This window comes from Hemibagrus wyckioides, linkage group LG22, assembly GCF_019097595.1.
Source record: "Hemibagrus wyckioides isolate EC202008001 linkage group LG22, SWU_Hwy_1.0, whole genome shotgun sequence".
Classification (NCBI taxonomy): domain Eukaryota; kingdom Metazoa; phylum Chordata; class Actinopteri; order Siluriformes; family Bagridae; genus Hemibagrus; species Hemibagrus wyckioides.
Window position 1 is genome coordinate 15,098,806 of NC_080731.1, and position 17,447 is coordinate 15,116,252.

At 35.8% G+C, this 17,447-nt stretch overlaps 1 protein-coding gene across 3 annotated transcripts in view; it reads right to left on the minus strand.

Annotated features, from left to right (window-relative positions):
• Positions 1–1,932: 1,932 nt before the first annotated feature.
• hip1rb (huntingtin interacting protein 1 related b) overlaps positions 1,933–17,447 on the minus strand; it is a 65,267-nt gene continuing 49,752 nt past the window's right edge. The window contains exons 20-32 of one of the 3 annotated variants that reach the window (XM_058374556.1): positions 17,247–17,333; positions 16,968–17,075; positions 16,716–16,852; positions 14,873–14,983; positions 14,241–14,299; positions 12,618–12,648; positions 12,405–12,467; positions 12,066–12,166; positions 11,821–11,926; positions 11,341–11,464; positions 7,695–7,756; positions 7,314–7,535; positions 1,933–4,487 (exon numbers count right to left, since the gene is read on the minus strand). In XM_058374556.1, the coding sequence (XP_058230539.1) occupies positions 4,479–4,487; positions 7,314–7,535; positions 7,695–7,756; positions 11,341–11,464; positions 11,821–11,926; positions 12,066–12,166; positions 12,405–12,467; positions 12,618–12,648; positions 14,241–14,299; positions 14,873–14,983; positions 16,716–16,852; positions 16,968–17,075; positions 17,247–17,333 (1,220 nt within the window). In that variant the 3' untranslated portion in view covers positions 1,933–4,478. Of the gene's footprint in view, positions 4,488–4,541; positions 5,919–7,313; positions 7,536–7,694; positions 7,757–11,340; positions 11,465–11,820; positions 11,927–12,065; positions 12,167–12,404; positions 12,468–12,617; positions 12,649–13,325; positions 13,810–14,240; positions 14,300–14,872; positions 14,984–16,715; positions 16,853–16,967; positions 17,076–17,246; positions 17,334–17,447 lie in introns of those variants that run through there. The other 2 variants (XM_058374555.1, XM_058374557.1) reach the window with 2 other exon arrangements.

The following is a 17,447-nucleotide window of genomic DNA, read 5'->3' on the forward strand; positions in this document are numbered from 1 at the left end:
TGCAAAAAATTTAAAAACAGGAAGGTTTTTAAAGGGGCAAAAACCTTTTCACAGCACTGTATATCCCCATGCACACTTGACCTCTGCTCCACCTTGCACCTTCCATCACTCCACTGCCATTTACCCTTTACCCAAGTGCACTGAATAATAAAAACACTGATTCTCTCCTGAGAATCAGTGTTCCACCAGCATCTGCTATTATATATACAGTTGAGTACAAAAGTTTTCATCCCCTTACTTTGAAATGACAAAAGGATTAAAAACAAAGAAATATATTGTCATCAACACAATATTTAATGCATGTTCAGTTTTCACAAATGTTCCTTAATAATCAAAAGTAACAAAAATGATCAAAGAGTGTATACAAAGAAAGTGACAGTGAAATAGTGGAAATTATATCAGTCCAGAAGTTTGCATCCACGTTTATGAAATGTTTTCTAATACTTTGTATGTCCTCCTTTTGCCTTTATAACCTCCTCCAACTTCTTTGGGTAACCTCTGAGCAGCTTTTGTATCCTCTCAGGTGTAAATTTAGCCCATTCTTCCTGGCATATTTGTTCCAAGTCTACCAGATTTTTTGGCTGTCTGTCATGCACAACCTTCTTCAAATCTATCCACAGGTTTTCTATTATATTCAAGTCTGGAGACTGGGAAGGCCATGGCAAAACATTCACCTTATTCTTTTTAAACCATTCCTGAGTTACTTTGTGTTTTAGATCACTGTCTTGGTGAAGGATCCACTGCCTCTTCATTTTTAGCTTTTTGACTGGTGGTGGAAGGCTTTGCTTTAAAATCTGTTGATATTGGGCTGCATTCATTTTTCCGTCCACTTTATGCAGAGCTCCATGCCTGATGCAGATATACAACCCCAAAACATCAGCGAGCCTCCACCGTGTTTGTGGGAATGGTGGTGTTCTCCTTATAGGTAGAGTTTTTTTCACACCTGTGCAAATTATGACCAAATAATTTGACTTTGGTTTATCAGACCACATAATCTTATTCCAAAACTCATTTGGTTTGTTCACGCGCTCTTTAGCATACACTAAGCGTGCTGCCTTGTGTCTAGAAGTAAGCAATGGCTTCCTGTTCCTGTTCCTTCGTCTCCCAATCATTCCAGACTTGTGCAGACTGTGCTTGACGGTGGAGATGTGGACTTTTATTCCACTTCTTAGTCGAGTCTTATTGTGTCCATGTTTCTTCCATTTCTGGATTATGGTCTTCCCAGTTGGAGACCATACTACACTGGTATCCATAAACTTTTATAAACCTCTCCAGCTTTATGAAAGTTTACCAATTTAATATATATATATAAAATATCCAGGTAGGAGGTAGAACTACTAAAAATTGGTTGTTACTGCTTTTTCTTAACCATTTAAAATACTTTTTCACTATCAGTCCACTTCATTAAATAGAACTTTTTTATGGATTGTAATATGATTTATCTGTGTATGTTTCTTTAGTTATTACCAATGTTATGTGCCCCAGTGTATCTATCTTGTTTTATTTACAACATTAAACTCTGTACTGCAGAAACCCTTGTTTTTTTCTATTATGTGCAATATATACATATAATTATAGGCATCATTATATAGTTTTGAGTACAGTGAAAGTTGATTGCAATGGTATTTGAGCAAAATCTGAGTACAATGATAGACTTTTTCATGTCATTAAAATAGATTAATACTATAAATAATTTATAATTAGAAATAATCAATTGTGATCATAAATAGTAACACTTATTAAACCAAATGATTATAGTGAGATTTGTTAAAGGTTCAAAGCATCTTAGTAAAGGTTACATACAATATCATGACCTTAGAATTGGGTTAAAACAGAATAACAGGAACAACTTTATGGAACTATACGGTCACAGAATATTAGTCACGTATTTGCTCGTTACATCACATAAATCACACATCTGCTTCAATCATGAACATTTATTACTCAACATTTTTATTAATTACAGGGAGTTCATCAGAAAAAATTAAAATATATGAACAGAAATGGTATTACAACAATTCTAAATAACCAAAAAAGGAAAGAAATAAAGTGACATTTCTCTGAAAGAACCCGTCATAGAATCGAAAAAGAGATGTCCACACACATATCATCTCTGTACACCCTCTACCAAAGAAACGTTCTAGTTATGACCTTCAATGACTATACAAAAAATATTCTGTAACAGGTTCTGTAAAATTATTTTTAAAAGCTTATGGCAATTTGCCATTAGCACCAGTCAGAAGGACCTAATCTGTGATCTTCTTTAACCAAAACCCAGCCATAAACCAAATCAGTGAAGGACTAAAGGAACTAAAAAAGTAAGCAAATTAAACCCTCATGTAGTAAATGCAGTGACTGATACTTGTGCTTTATCTAAAATATGTAAATGAATTCATGTTTGATCTTAAGGCAACATTTTGTCTGTTATCTATTGGTCTTAAATAAAATAATTTTACCTAATTTAATAATTTTATATTTTGCATATGTAGCAGTTCTTCCAGCAGTGGATCTGCATTCGATATTTTCATTAACTGAATCTGTATTTTCTAGGTGAGCACGAAATACAGAATTCTGATAACTAAAAAAATAATAAAAAATTGTAATAAATGTGTGTATAAATGTAAATAAGTGTAAGATAAAGTGTTAGGGAAACCTTTTATTAGTCTAAGTGTATTGGCATAATATTACTTAAATAATAACAGCTATATGTAAGCCAATTTTTTCATCATCATCATAATAAAAACCCTGATATTTAAAGCCCTTGTCAAAATGATTTTAAATGTTAAAATAACTGTGAATGCTGCATGGTAAGTAGGTATATTTGTATACAAGTTTTACCGGGACACCAGGTGAAAATCAAAGCTAATGTTAATAAACCCCCAAATTGGAACTGCTTGATAGTAATAACATGACTTAATTCATATGTAATGACATGAGTGGTGAGGTAAGCCTCAAACAGGTGTTGATGTTGATTCTCAAAGGCTTGATGTAAGTAGAAAGAATGACAAAGACGTTTCTGCTTTCTAATTTCACATATCTCTGAGGCATAGTGTGTATATGTAAAATAGGCATACTGTTAGTTCCAATCATGTATCAGTGATAATCCTTTCCAAGATGTCCCAAATTACCAAACCATTTCTACAATGTCATTGTCCTAGGCAATGTCAACAGACCTTGAACTTCGAACAATATTTAGGTCGACTGGGACAGCCTTGAAATAAAATTAAAGGAAACATGATGGGATATAATGGATGCATGAATGATTCCATAAAACACCCAAACATGATCAAATAATGCACTGTTTAATTTTATGGTAGACTGTGAAAATAGAAGGTTGATTAAGCTTTCCTATTTAGTATGCAGAAATTTTGTACTTTTGCACTGGTTCATCTAATTTAAGAGATTGATGTTGATTGCTTTTTAAAAAAGCTGCTACTGCAAAACATTAATTATAAAAATAATTATAAAATAAAAAGTTTCTTACTATGAGATGTGGTTTTATTGTTTTGTAACTTAATCTGTCCATAGTTTTTTTTTTTAAGAAAAGATTGATTATGGATTTAGAAATGGGATGATTTTCTAAATCCTGTTACTGGTTGTATGTAATGAATAATAGAACTTAGTCTTAGAAAAAAGTCATGCATTTATTAGAATATAATATACCTTTTTAGATGTATATCAAACTTGTAGAGAACATTTGTTGGGATAAAGGGGGTTCTAAAGCAAATAGTTAATTCTGATTAATAGTTTGTTAGCATTGATGCAACTTATCAAAAAGTGCCATTCAACATGATTTGGACAATTAGGAGGAGAAAAAGAGAGGGGAAAATGGAAACTAATAATTGTCTTTATTTTGCAGTCACTGCTAATTAAACCACAGAAGCTATGGATATATTTTCTTATGGCAAGAAGTACTTACTTAGTATTTGATGACATGGGCTTTAAATAATGATTTCAAGAAAAAAAAAACAATTAGCTGTCACGTAATGAGGATTACTATTTTCAGTCTAATAATTTTGATTCAATTCAATTATTCTAAATAAGACAAAGTTATAATTTATGTGTACCCTACACACACTAACCCTAAATGATAATAATAAAACAAACCATACAACAAAAAACAAGTAAATAAACAAAACTGAAAAACGTTTGTGTTACAAGCACAGAGGCCAGCTACACCTGCACCCATTATACCTTTCTATAACATTTGCGATTTAGCAGAATGGTTTAAATTGAGACAGAACTGTTTTCGATTGTTTTTAATACCTGAAAATCTACAGGATTAGATTATGCATCACTAGTAGTTTAGATTTAAAAAATATATTTTCTCAGCATTTAACAAACAGATAATTAGCTTATTTACTTTGTAACATAAAAGTACTAGAGAGAAGAAGATAAAAGGAAAGAGTTAAAACAAACAAACAAAAGTTGTCCAGAAATTTGAAATCCAGTTTTGATGATCTTCATCCAAGGTGTATTTACCTGAACTGAAAGGAAATGATTGGAAATTACAAGTAAATTTATTAAAAATAACCTTAAACTAAAGCTGATAAAATGAATTAGAAAAATGTATTGGAGGGCAACAAACACTCAGCCAGTATACCTCCAAGTGTTTACAGTTCTGTGTAAAAGTTTTAGGCAGGTGTGAAAAATGCTGTAAAGTGAAAATTCTTTCAAAAATACAAGTGGTAATATTTTATATTTTATTAATTAACAAAATGGAAAGTGAATGAACAGAAGAGAAATCCAAATCAAATCAATATTTGGTGTGACCCTCTGCCAGCAAAACAGCATCAATTCTTCTAGATTCACTTACACACAGTTTTTAAAGAAACTCGGCAGGTAGATTGTTCAAAACATCTTGGAGAACTAACAGATCTTCTGTGAATGTAGGCTGTTTGAAATCCTTAGGTCTCTTCATGTAATCCCAGACTGACTCACTGATGATGACATCAGGACTCTGTGGGGGCCAAACCATCACTTCCAAAATAGTTCTATTTAGAACTATTAAATTAAAAGCAGGCAGATACTTATCCATCATGCAGTACCATCAGGGACAGGACAGTGACAGTGACCTTTCGGGTCACTGTCCTGACACAGAATAAATTTAAGGCCACTCAGACGCCTCCCTGATGGTACTGCATGATGGATAAGTATCTGCCTGCTTTTTCTAAGCATTGACAATACCATTAATCCTGACCAAATCTACAACTCCTTTTTAGAAATGCAGCCCCAATCTTACAAGGAGTCTCCACCATGCTTCACTGTTGCCTGCAGACACTGATTATTGTACCGCTCTCCAGCCCTCTCCAGCTCTTCACTGCATACTGCTAAAGCCAAATATTTTGAATCTTCAGTCCAGAGCACCAGATGCCAATTTTTGCACCTCAGTCAGGCCAAGATGTTTTTGTGCATAGTTGAGTCGCTTAGCCTCCTTTCCACATTGAAGGTATTGCTTTTTAAAACTGTGCCACAATTCTTAAGTGAAGACCACTTCTGGCGAGACTTCTCCAGACTGTACCTGGTGTACCTGGGTCCCATTGGTTTCCACCAGTTCTTTGCTGATAGCACTGCTTTACATCTTAGGATATTGAAGAGAAGTATGATGCTGCATTAAGTTTCCTTGGCTGAACCACTGTGTCTACACTCCTCAACATTGCCTGTTCTTTTGTGCAGCCTCAATCGCTTGAGTAGCACATCCTGAATCCCTAGTCTGCTTTGAAATCTTTGCCTAGGACAGACCTTGCTGATGCAGTATAAATTCTTGTGTCTTGTGTCATGTGTTGTTGCTGTGCTTAGTCTTGCCATGGTGTATGACCTCTGACATGAAACTGTCTTCCACAACCTCACCTTAGTAGCAGATTATGGATGTTCCTCACCCAGTTTTAAGCCTTCTACACAGCTGTTTCTGTTACAACCTATATATGAAATTGATTATCATTAGCATTTGCTTGGTATAATTGGTTAATCATACACCTGACTCTGTTCCTACAAATTCCCTGACAAGTGTACAAAGTGTGCAGGTCTATGAATTCATGCTGGTTTAAAGCCAACAGGTAGTCATACCAAATACTGATTTGATTTAGATTTTATTGTTCATTCACTTTGCATTTTGTAAATAGTTTTAATCTAATCTATTTACAGCATTTCTTCCCATCTTCCTAAAACTTTTGCACAGTACTGTATAATATAATTAGGGCTGTCAAAAATAACGCGTTATTAATGCGTTAACGCAAATTCATTTTAACGGCACTAATTTGATTAACGCGCGATTAACACAGCGTGCATTTTCTATTTGACCCTCGGCCTTGCCCGTAGTTTGGGAAATGGGAGATACAGCAGCAAGCTGAAATTGAGAAAGAAAAACGTCTTCTTTTATATAAAACGATGTCTGATGGTTCTGTCGACAAGACAAAAGTCTGCATTTATTGTGGATGTGAATTAAGTTATCACTGCAGCACATCGAGTTTAAAATATCACTTGATGGCGAAGCATACAGCTGATGCAGAGAGCTCTCCTGCCCCTCTCCTGCCCCTCGCCAAAGGCAGACAACACTAGATTCTTTTCAGCAGAGACGTAACGTGAACCTGTGTTATGTTCTTTTCTTCATGTGTTTAATAGTCATGAACAAGTTATTTGAAAAACATGTCTATGTTCTTTATGCTTTATATTTAAGGTGGTTTCAGTAATAAATGTACACTTTGCATGTTTAGAAGAAGTGATCTGAAAATTGTCACAGGCTTGTGAAAGAAAATCGCTCAGTGCAAAGAAAGAAGTAATTGTTTTCTATGTTCTTTTCATATGTTTAATAGACATGAAAAAGAAAAATATCTATGACCTTTGAAACATGTCTAGTCTTCATGCTCTATGTTGAATATGGTTTCACTAATAATAAACAACATACGTTTCAATATTTGTCCATGCCCATGTTGATAAGAATATTAAAAACTAAAAAAGTATTAATTTAAGGTACATTTAGAATGGATAAAAATGTGCAATTAAGTTGCGATTAATCAATTTTGCAATTAAATATTTTAATCGATTGACAGCCCTAAATATAATATATTATATTATATTATATTATATTATATTATATTATATTATATTATATTATATTATATTATATTATATTATATTATATTATATTATATTATATCATATCATATCATATCATATCATATTACATTATATAATGTGACAAGTTCAATTCCCTTTCTCATTCCCTTTGTCCATTTCAACTACCATTACTTTCATTTGTAATCAGTGGAAATTAAGCTACAGTCTGTAAAAAAAAAAGTATGTAGAAGTCTTACCATGTTTTTTGTAGGAATGTTTGGTTTCTGAGCAAGAGCTGGTTTCTTCATTAATGTTGGTTTGGAGGGTTTTGGAGAGGAGGGGAATGTTGAAGACAAGGCATTGTCATCTTGGCCTAACTGTTCCAGTGGAACCCCTGCTATCTCATAATGCTTTTTACGTAGCTCTCCGAGCCGTAGGCGCTCATTTTCAAGCATGCTCTCCAACTCCAGGACCTTCACCTGAAGAAAGTGGATGATATGCATTATAAAGAGCATATAGCTTCCTGTTTGGTCTTGAAGTTTTCAATTTTAAAACTGTGTTTATTTTACTAATCGCTCATAAAATTACTCTGGTTATATCATATAAAAAATAGCAAAAAAGAAAGTGAGAGGACAAACCTGGGACTCCATTTCCTCTTTCTTCAACTTGATCAGAGACATTCCAGAAAAGTCCATAGTATCTATATAGAAGAAAGATGTATCTAGCTGAACACTTTCTTGAAATTATGAACAATATAAACAGCATGAACCAAAACCCTTGTGCTGGGAAGGAAATAAGTATTCAAAAAAAATATGTATTGATAAGCATAAAATTGATATGTTTAAAAGGGGCTTAAAAAGAAAAGAACTGTCTGCAATTTGCGAAAATTAGTCCTTAGTTACTTAAAAATTGGGGTGGTGGGGTGGGGTGTGTGTGTCAAAATGTGACTAATATTTTTTTTTAATGCTTTCCACTTGAAATGGTAAGACAAGACAAAACCTGTAAGCTATTGTATATGTACGTTTTAGCAGTCCAGCTTGACAAGCTTGTTTAATATTAGCATTTAGTTACATTTTTCTGTTTTTGATTACCTGATAGTTAAGTAAAGTTAAAATAAACAGACTACAGCTGTTTAATAAGATGAGTCTATGCTTGATTTAGCCCTTCAGTGTGGCAAAATGGGCCAACAACTGTACAACGTAGGCTAAATAGGTGAATATTCTTGTTGAAAGAAAACTGTTGCAAAGCAATTCCCTGTTTTACCTATATATACATACACTACTCACAAAAAGTTAAGGATATTTGGCTTTTGGGTGAAATTTATGGAAAATGTAAAAAGTTCATGCTAGAGTGATATTATATCATGAAAGTAGGGCATTTAAGTAGAAGCATGCAATGGTGATTTCCTCATCTCAAACAATTTATTGAAACAAAAGCCAACATTAGTGGTGGGTATACCACAACAAAAAATATCTCAATAATTTGTCATGTGCCCTTGACCATCAATTACAGCTTAACAACGACGTCTCGTGCTGTTCACGAGTCGACTTATTGTCTGCCGAGGCATGGCATTCCACTTTTATTGAAGGGCGGCCTTCAGGTCATTGAGGTTCTGGGGTGCAGGGTTACGAGCCTCTACACGGCGACTCAGCTGATCCCATAGGTTTTCTATGGGATTCAGGTCTGGAGAAAGTGCAGGCCACTCCATTTGAAGTACCCCAGCCTCCAGCAGCCGTTCCCTAATGATGCGACCTCGATGAGCTGGAGCATTGTCGTCCATGAAGATGAAATTAGGCCTGTGTTGTTCATGCAGGGGCACAATGACTGGATTAATGATGTTATTCAGGTAGTACTGGCTTGTCACTGTACCATTCACAAGATGTAGGGCAGTTTTGTATTGAGTAGACACACCTGCCCAGACTGTAACACCACCACCACCAGAGGCTCATCTGGTGACAACAGTGGCTGATGCATTGTGCTCTCCTTGACGTCTCCAACATCATTGGCGGCCATCATTTCTGTTCAACGTGAATCGACTTTCATCAGAGAATGAGCCCACTGGTCCCTCGTCCAGCGTAAATGCTTCCTGGCCTGGTGGTGTGGTCAGGTACCTTTGCAGGTCGTCTAGCACGCAGACCACACTAATGTAAACGGTTTCGAATGGTCTGATGTGACACTTCGGTGCCACTCACCTCCCTTAAATGTGCCTGGAGTTGAGTGGCATTCATCATCCGGTTCCGCAGGGCACTGTTCACAATGAAGCGGTCATCAACGTGGGATGTGGCCAAAGGACGTCCACTTCTATGCCTTGCTGTGACTCTTCCAGTCTCTCTGTATCTCTGTCGCAAACCTGCTGATGACACTCTGTGAAACTCTAAGCTCAGTGGCCACTTCCCTCTGAGAACATCCTGTTTGAAGCCTTGCAATGGCGAGGTACTGTTGATCAATTGTTAGGTGTCATCTTGGTCTCATGATGTCAAAATGTGAACAGCATGATGAAGAGGACAGTTTAAATACCAATTCTAATTGAACCAGAAAATGTATTGGTCGATTCATGGATCAAACACCAGTTGTGAATTTTGCCATTAGGCACCTTGTTAGAGAACAGCAAGTTATGCAACTGTCAAGCAAGTTCACCTGTAAAGGTTATAGTGGATTTTAGGTGCATCCTGAAATTTCACCCGAAAGCCGAATATCCTTAACTTTTTGTGAGTAGTGTATATATACACACATGTATGTGTGTGTGGTGTGTGTGTGCGTGTGTAATGAAGTCATGATTCAATTCGATTTAAAACACTGGCTTTATAATTTGATTTAATCCAATTCTCAGAATATCCTGAACAAAATTTTAATAAAGAAAAATTATAACAAAGACTTTTGACTTTTTTACTTTTAAATCATAAACCATAAGCATTTTTGTCCAGATAAACTAAACAAGTGGTGTAAAAAGTTACAAATAAAATCTTAGTAACAGCATTACAGTTACTCCCTCCAAAAACTACTCGTTATAACGTTACTTTTATTGACACCACGGCAAACACTGATTTGAAATCCAACATTTTATATTTGTAGTTGTCACGCGCGCACACATCACTATTTACAGCACCATAAGCAGTAAGCTAGCTAGCTTGGAAGATGGAATTGTTTATGTTAAGCGGCTGGAAATATTCCCATAGGGAAATATAGCTATTCCCATAGAAGGGAAATATAACCCTTCAATGGCTAAACAACCAAAACTGGATTTTAATCGTCAACAGCAGTCTACAACAAGCAACAAAAAACTAATGAAGCTTGGGGCCGGATATGTGGTGAATGAAATGTTGCCCATTTCCACTGTTGATTCTCAGTCTTTCAGACAGATCATTAGGAAAATACATGGGCACTAGTGCACTCCCAGGTAAAAAGTAATTTACAAGCTATCTAGAGAAGGAATATACTTTGATGGAAGCTGAGCTCAAGAAAACAATGCAGATTATACTTTGGTTTTAACTGCTTTATTAATAATAAAAGAAGTTGTTTAAAAGAGTGCGTCTTGTTATTGGTGTGCTTTTCTAGCCAGTAACAGTAGGCACATTTGGAAGAGACAGGATGTTTTTACTAATGAGTAGGGTGTAAGGGAAAAGTAATATAATGAATAGTGTAACGAGCTACTTTTGGCAGGGAGTAATAAGTAAAGTAATAATATTACTTTTGAAAAGAGCAACGAGTAATATATTACATTTTTTGAGTAACAAGCCCAATACTGCTCAAAATTCATTAAGTCTGTGAAACTTTGACAGGGCCCAAATTGGGATGGTTAAACAGCTGGGTCAGAGCATCTGCAAAATGGCATATCTTTTCAGTTGTTTACCGAATGCAGTCGGTCGTATCTGCCAAAAGTGGTCCAGGGAAAGACAACTGGTGAACCAACAAGGGCCATAGGCACAAAAAGCTGACTTCTCCCCACATGCACTGAGCATCACAACTATAGCTGACCAAGTAAATGAATGAATGGCAGTGGTGTTTTCTAATGGTTATGGCCATTTTCAACAGGATAATCTTCTATGCCACACTGCAAAAATTGTTCAGGAATGCTTTGAGATACATCACAGAGGCCAAGGTGTTGACTTGGCCTCCAAATTCCCCAGATCTCAATCAAATTTAGCATCTGTGTGACGTTCTGGACAAAGAAGTCCAATCAATGGAGGATGGCCTCACAACTTACAGGACCTAAAGGATCTGCTGCTAATTTCTTGATGCCAGCACACCACAGTGGAAGTCAAGTACACACACACACTCACGCACCTTTTTCCTCAATCTGTTCCTGGCCTGTCTTGGTGGAAGCTACCACATTAGCAGCCATCTCATTCACATAGCGAGAGGCTTGCTGAAGACCCAACAATTTTTTACTGCCACGGTCTGCCTTCACCTAAAAAAAACAAGGAAGTAGTGACAAACATAACAGAGCAAAGTAATTCTTTGAAAAGAAATTTTACATTTAGGTTTAAATGGAGGGTACAATCTTGCAAAGCTTTTATTAAAACATTAGAAAATATGAGATTAATATCCATTTTTAAGTTCAGTTTTCAAATTTAATTACTTTTACAATTCAACTAAGAGCAACAGAGGAACACATGCTTCCTTCATGAAGGCAGCCATTGCATCATTTTTGTGCTCACTTAGACTCATATGGAATGCTATGCACTATAGCTGTTTATTCTTATTTGCCTTTGTGTGTATGAAATGTATAAAATGTATGTATAAAATGTATTGTTTATCTCAAACCTTGGAAGCTGCAACAAGTTGTGCTGTGCTTGCAGCGATTTCATGAGAACAGACAATAAGCTCTTCATATTTGCCCATGTGTAACACCACTTTATCAGCAGAATCTCTGAGTGGGAGAAAGTGATAAAAGCAAAGGGAATTCCTTGGTTTTACTTGGAGGTTACTATTATTAAAGAAGTGTCATCTAGTTAAAAAAAACTGTACATTCTAAACTTTACTGGGTGATATTTGGTAAGAATACATACACCATTTGTGTCGCCCCCCAGCCTACTGCCTTTGCAGCAGATATGAGGCCCTCAGTCCAGCGAGAATTTCTTGCATAAAACTCCTTCACTGTTGCTGCACCCTAGAAACAGCAAAAAGCAATAAATAAATAAATAAATAAATATGTTGATTGTTTTGAATATATACTAGTCTAATGGACATATTTCTTCTGTTTCTGTGGTGTGTGTGCATGCTTGTGCATGTGCATGCTAGGCAATATTTTGTACTGTAAAGAATATTTTGTTCTATTATACTATAGTACCATCATTAAAAAAACAAACAAAAACAAACAAACAAAAAAATATACATTGAAACATTACCCTTCCACTTTCTACAATTTCCTTCTGCAGGTCTGTGGATGCCAGCACCAGGAGACGGATAGCCTAAAATACCGACAAAAGAGATTGCGTGAAAATATGGGTGAAAAAGGTACAGCTGTGAAAAGAATTACAAAAAAAAAAGAGAAAGAAGAACCATCAATAGGAGAAGTGATTGATCATTACTCTGATCATTTATAAATTCTGCCATCTTACCTTCATGAGGTCAGTGCAGCTATTCAGTATTCTAAAAATAAATAAGAGTGCTTTAATGAACATTTGCTGAAACAACCAAAAGAACTGAAATTTCTATTGTCAGCAGAGGTTAAAGTGAGCCGGACAGATCTGGAATAATCCAGAAAGCAGGGTTATTTTGCAATAAAGCTGCATGTGCTTAAAATGTAATCTAAATGAATGTACAGCAAGACAACTTTATAACTGAAATCAAATTGTTCAGCATTTCATATTTGCATGAGATTCAGGGAAAAGGGTAATATGCTTGTTAAAAAATACCATAAATGTATACATTTTCTTTTTCTTACTTGTTTTCTTAATAGAGCATTTTATTGTACCACATCATTACTCAAACACGTGCACTGATCAAGGCTGCTATTCTTCTAATTGTCAGATTTTGAAGAAAATTACCCACCTCCTTAGATCATATAGAAATTTCATTTGGAATGCTCTCAATTCATTGAATCTATACAAGCTGAGGTACATATGACATCATTTATTCAGACTGATCAGTCTGACTATAGACCCTTTTTGGGCCTACGCCATGATTACATCACTGCGCTAGTTGGAGGCAAAACAATGGGAAAACTGGAGGTGGCCAATACAAACCAGTAGGCTACACAAAGAATGCAAATATCATCTTCTTGTGTTGTGTAACAGAATCGATGAAGTACAGACCCCAATTTGAAGTTTTATCGCATACCTGCTGCCGGACAAAAAAAAACGACGACAGCTGTGGTTAAAGGCAATAAAACAAGCGGACTGGACAGAAACAATCATTAAAAATGCCTGCATTTGCAGAGCACACTTCATATCAGATAAAGTTAAAGAAACTAGTGTTTTTTGTTGGAATGGTTTATGGTTTGGTTACGTGTATAAATATTTCTTATGCCTGCCCACCTAATCAGAATTTGGGGAACAATTTAAATTTCTCATGTAACGCTAACTTTTTAGCGTGTGAGTTAGCTAACTGGTAGCTTACGACCGGAGAGCGTGCGATTTTTCTATCAGATAGGTGTAGATGTCTGGTCACTGAACCGGAGGTCGTCCTGTCACATCGTCCATCCACTGAGTGAGCGTGTACAGGTCGGCCAATCTGGTTCCGTCCGTTAAAGTTAACAAAACTTGATAACTACCCCTTGTAAAGCAGTCAAGGAAATCTTACTGCCTCCACCTAAGCGCCGCCCACAAAAAACGACATTGTTTACTAACAGAAAAAGGGTCTATTAAAGGTCATTAAGCAGCACATAAACATAGCTACTGAGGGGTGGGAATATAAACTCTCAAAATCACCTCAAATCATGTTGATTATAATAATACTTAACCGTCCATGTTTATATTTAATATGTATGACACTTACCTATAATTAAATCATGATGTCTAAATTTGATATCAGATTACATGTAAAATTTACTTGTTGGCTTGGTGATTAAAACTGCATTGCAATTTTTGTGTTCCATGCTATCTCAGTTGCTTTCCACTGAATTTATACTTTTCATATAAATAGATAAAATAAAAATACATAGGGCATCCAAATATAGGACACACACACACCGCTAAAGGCTAAAATGTATTCATTTTTAAGGAATCTAAAAAAATGTCCACCTCTCATTCACTTCCAGCTTGACTCCTTCAGTGTCTCTTCTCGCCTGATTCATCATCTCCTGCAGGCAGACCAACACGATGGCAAATCAGTGGCAGTACAAATGTAATTATACATCCTGCAATCATATCATACTTAATATGCATTCTTAACAGTTCTTTAGTATACATACTTTAGTTTTAGTTTTATCACATCTGTTAATTTTATCTCTTTGTAGTTTTTTTGTGAAACTCCTAAATATGTTTCGGTGCAGTTTTCATCAGAATAAACATACAGTGTCACAATTTACTCATTGTAAATTCACCTATTCCTTGAGCACTGAAAAGTCTGTTAGAAAACATAACTGGAAAATCAATTTTTTTTACAAAGTTAAAGAAAAGCATCAATCAATATTTGGTTTAAAACATCCCAAACTTCCTAATATCCTTTCCCAATATCAATAGCACTTTCCCAATATCAATCGCACACCATTAAAAACAATTTAAAAATCGAAGTATTGCACAGTCTGGAGGAGACCATCCAACATAAAGTCAGTGTTAAATAAGAAGGAAGTGTATCAAACAATCTGGTAAAAACAGCATGTCTGGCTGATGATGACCAAAACCTTGGTAAATAAAGAGTGCTTTAAACTTACATCTATTCTCCTCACAGCTTCCTCTATAGCAGCTGAAGTGGCAGCCATTTCTTTATCTACCATGTCTCCCAGCTCCTCCCTTCCAACATCTACTCCTTTAGGCCTTAGGTCCTGAGACAAGGTGCAAGAAACAAGAATAACACAGCAATCTGAATAATAAGAATAGAAGTAGATATATTACAACCTAAATTACATTCCATTTAAGTCTATTTTAATAAACTGTTCATCTCTGGTATAGCTGGTATATCTTGAGCACTTGAAGCACAGATAGTAGATTTTTTACAACATAATGCATAAAGCTTTAGTGATACATAATTAGTAATTTAAGAATTCTCTGATAATTTGAAGTGATTCTCAAAGATTTAGTTTAGTTATTTTATCTCATTAGTACTATATCATAAATACTGTGGAATCACTGAGGAAGAAGCCTGACCAGACATCAGTCTAAAAACAAGGTACTTGGTCTTCTCATGGTTTTTTAACACACACTAACTACACAAACACAGACTTAGTAGATTAGCAACAGAATAATATATGTAGCTGAATAGTCACCACCAATAGGCCAATATAGCAAGCACTAGTTCAGACAAATAAACTATATGAAAAGTATGTGGACATGTAACATCACACCCATCTTCCCCAAACTATTGCCACACATTTGAAGGCACACAGTTATATAGAATGTGTTTGCAAGCTGTAATATTAAGAGTTCCCCTAAGTGGAACTAAATGGCATAAACCTGTTCTAGAATGGCAATGCCAGTTTGCACAGTAAGAATTTAAATAAAAGTACTCCGCACAAGTTCTTAAGTATCCAAATTGGCAATTGCAGTGGAAGCACTGCAATGCTAAAATCTGAAATGTTTGACTTGAAATTACATGTGCATACACTCACTAAACACTTTATTAGGAACACCTGTACATATGAATCATCCTGCAGTTATCTAGTCAGCCAATTACATGGCAGCAGTGCAAAAATCATGCATCAACTATCAGAATAAGAAAATATAATTTCAATGATTTTGACCATGGCATGGCCAAATGTTATTGGTGCCAGATGGGCTGGCTTGATTATTTCTATAACTGCTGATCTCCTGATGAGACAGGTCAATGGAGTATGGCCAGACTGGTTCAAGGTGATAAAAAAGGCTACAGTAACTCCAATAACTACATTCTACAATTATGGTGAGCAGGAAACATATCAGATTGCATATCACTTGAGGTGTATGGGCTACAAGAGCAAAACACCACATCTTACATTCCATTTCTGTCAGCCAAGAACAGTAAGATGAGGCTGTGATGAGCATATGCTCATCAAAACTGGACAGTTAAACTACTGTAATTCTTTTCTTTTGAATCTTGATTTCTATTGAGGCACACAGATGATAGTGCCAAAATTTTGAGTCAACATCAGAAATCCATGGACCCAACCTGCCAGTCCAGGCTAGTGGAGATGGTATGGGAATGTCTTCTTGGAACACTTTTTGCTTCATTAATACCAATCAGTCATTGCTTGAATGTCACAGCCTATTTGAGTATTGTTGCTAACCACACGCATTCATTCATGGTTACCATTTACCCATCTTCTTACGATACCATCCAGGATGATAATGCACCATGTCACATACTGTGGAATCTATGCCACAAAAAAACAAGAGGAAAGAGCGGCCCTACCCAGTATTGGTACAGTGTTCCTAATAAAGTGATCCATGAGTGTATAAATAAATGTCAACATTATCATTATAATAATCTCCTCTTGGGGCCCTGAAAGTTAGAAGGAAGTAAATATTTCACCTTCACTGTAAAGATGTTTCATTTTTGTTATAATGTATATTCTACCTCACCTGTGCAATCTGCAAGACCTTCTGAATCACAACACGAACAGATGCTGCATCAGCACCCTTTAAGGAAACTTTAGACTTCAGGTCCTGTAGAAAGTTTAAGCTTTGAGTGGCACATGCCCTGCAGTTCTCCATCAATCCTGAAAACACAATTAACAACAACTTGACAGTTGACTTGTGTGAAACAGCATTAGAAGAAAATCCAAAAACACAGTTTATTCTGTTTGCACATCTGCTAATCTATTTCAGACTTACGATCGCCAAGATCTACAGGTGCTGTGTGTGCTGTTGCGCTCCCATTGATAATGGTGTCCGCAGTAAGATGAGAAAACTGAGTCAGAGCCCTCAACAGAGGCCCAGCATCTGCTCAGAAGTAATATATATTCATTAGAATATCATTCACATATAATGTTAAAATGTTAATATGCATCATTCACATATAATGTTATAAACAAAACTGCTCAAATGACACATGCAAAAGGCTTCTCTGAAACAGGAAGGAAGACAGTAGGTAGGTAAACAAGGTAAAAACACCTTCCATATTCTTCAAATAGTGTGAGTGGCCAGCTTGCATTTTAGTCACTGAACCCAGTGCGGCTTCTGCACGGCTAACAAGGTAATCTAAAAAGAGAAGACAACATTTTCTTGACTTTCTAGATTTTCTTCCTATAGGAAGACTTTTTTTTTTTTTTTTTTTTTTACTGTTTTGGGTTCAGAATGAAAAGGTATGTAAAT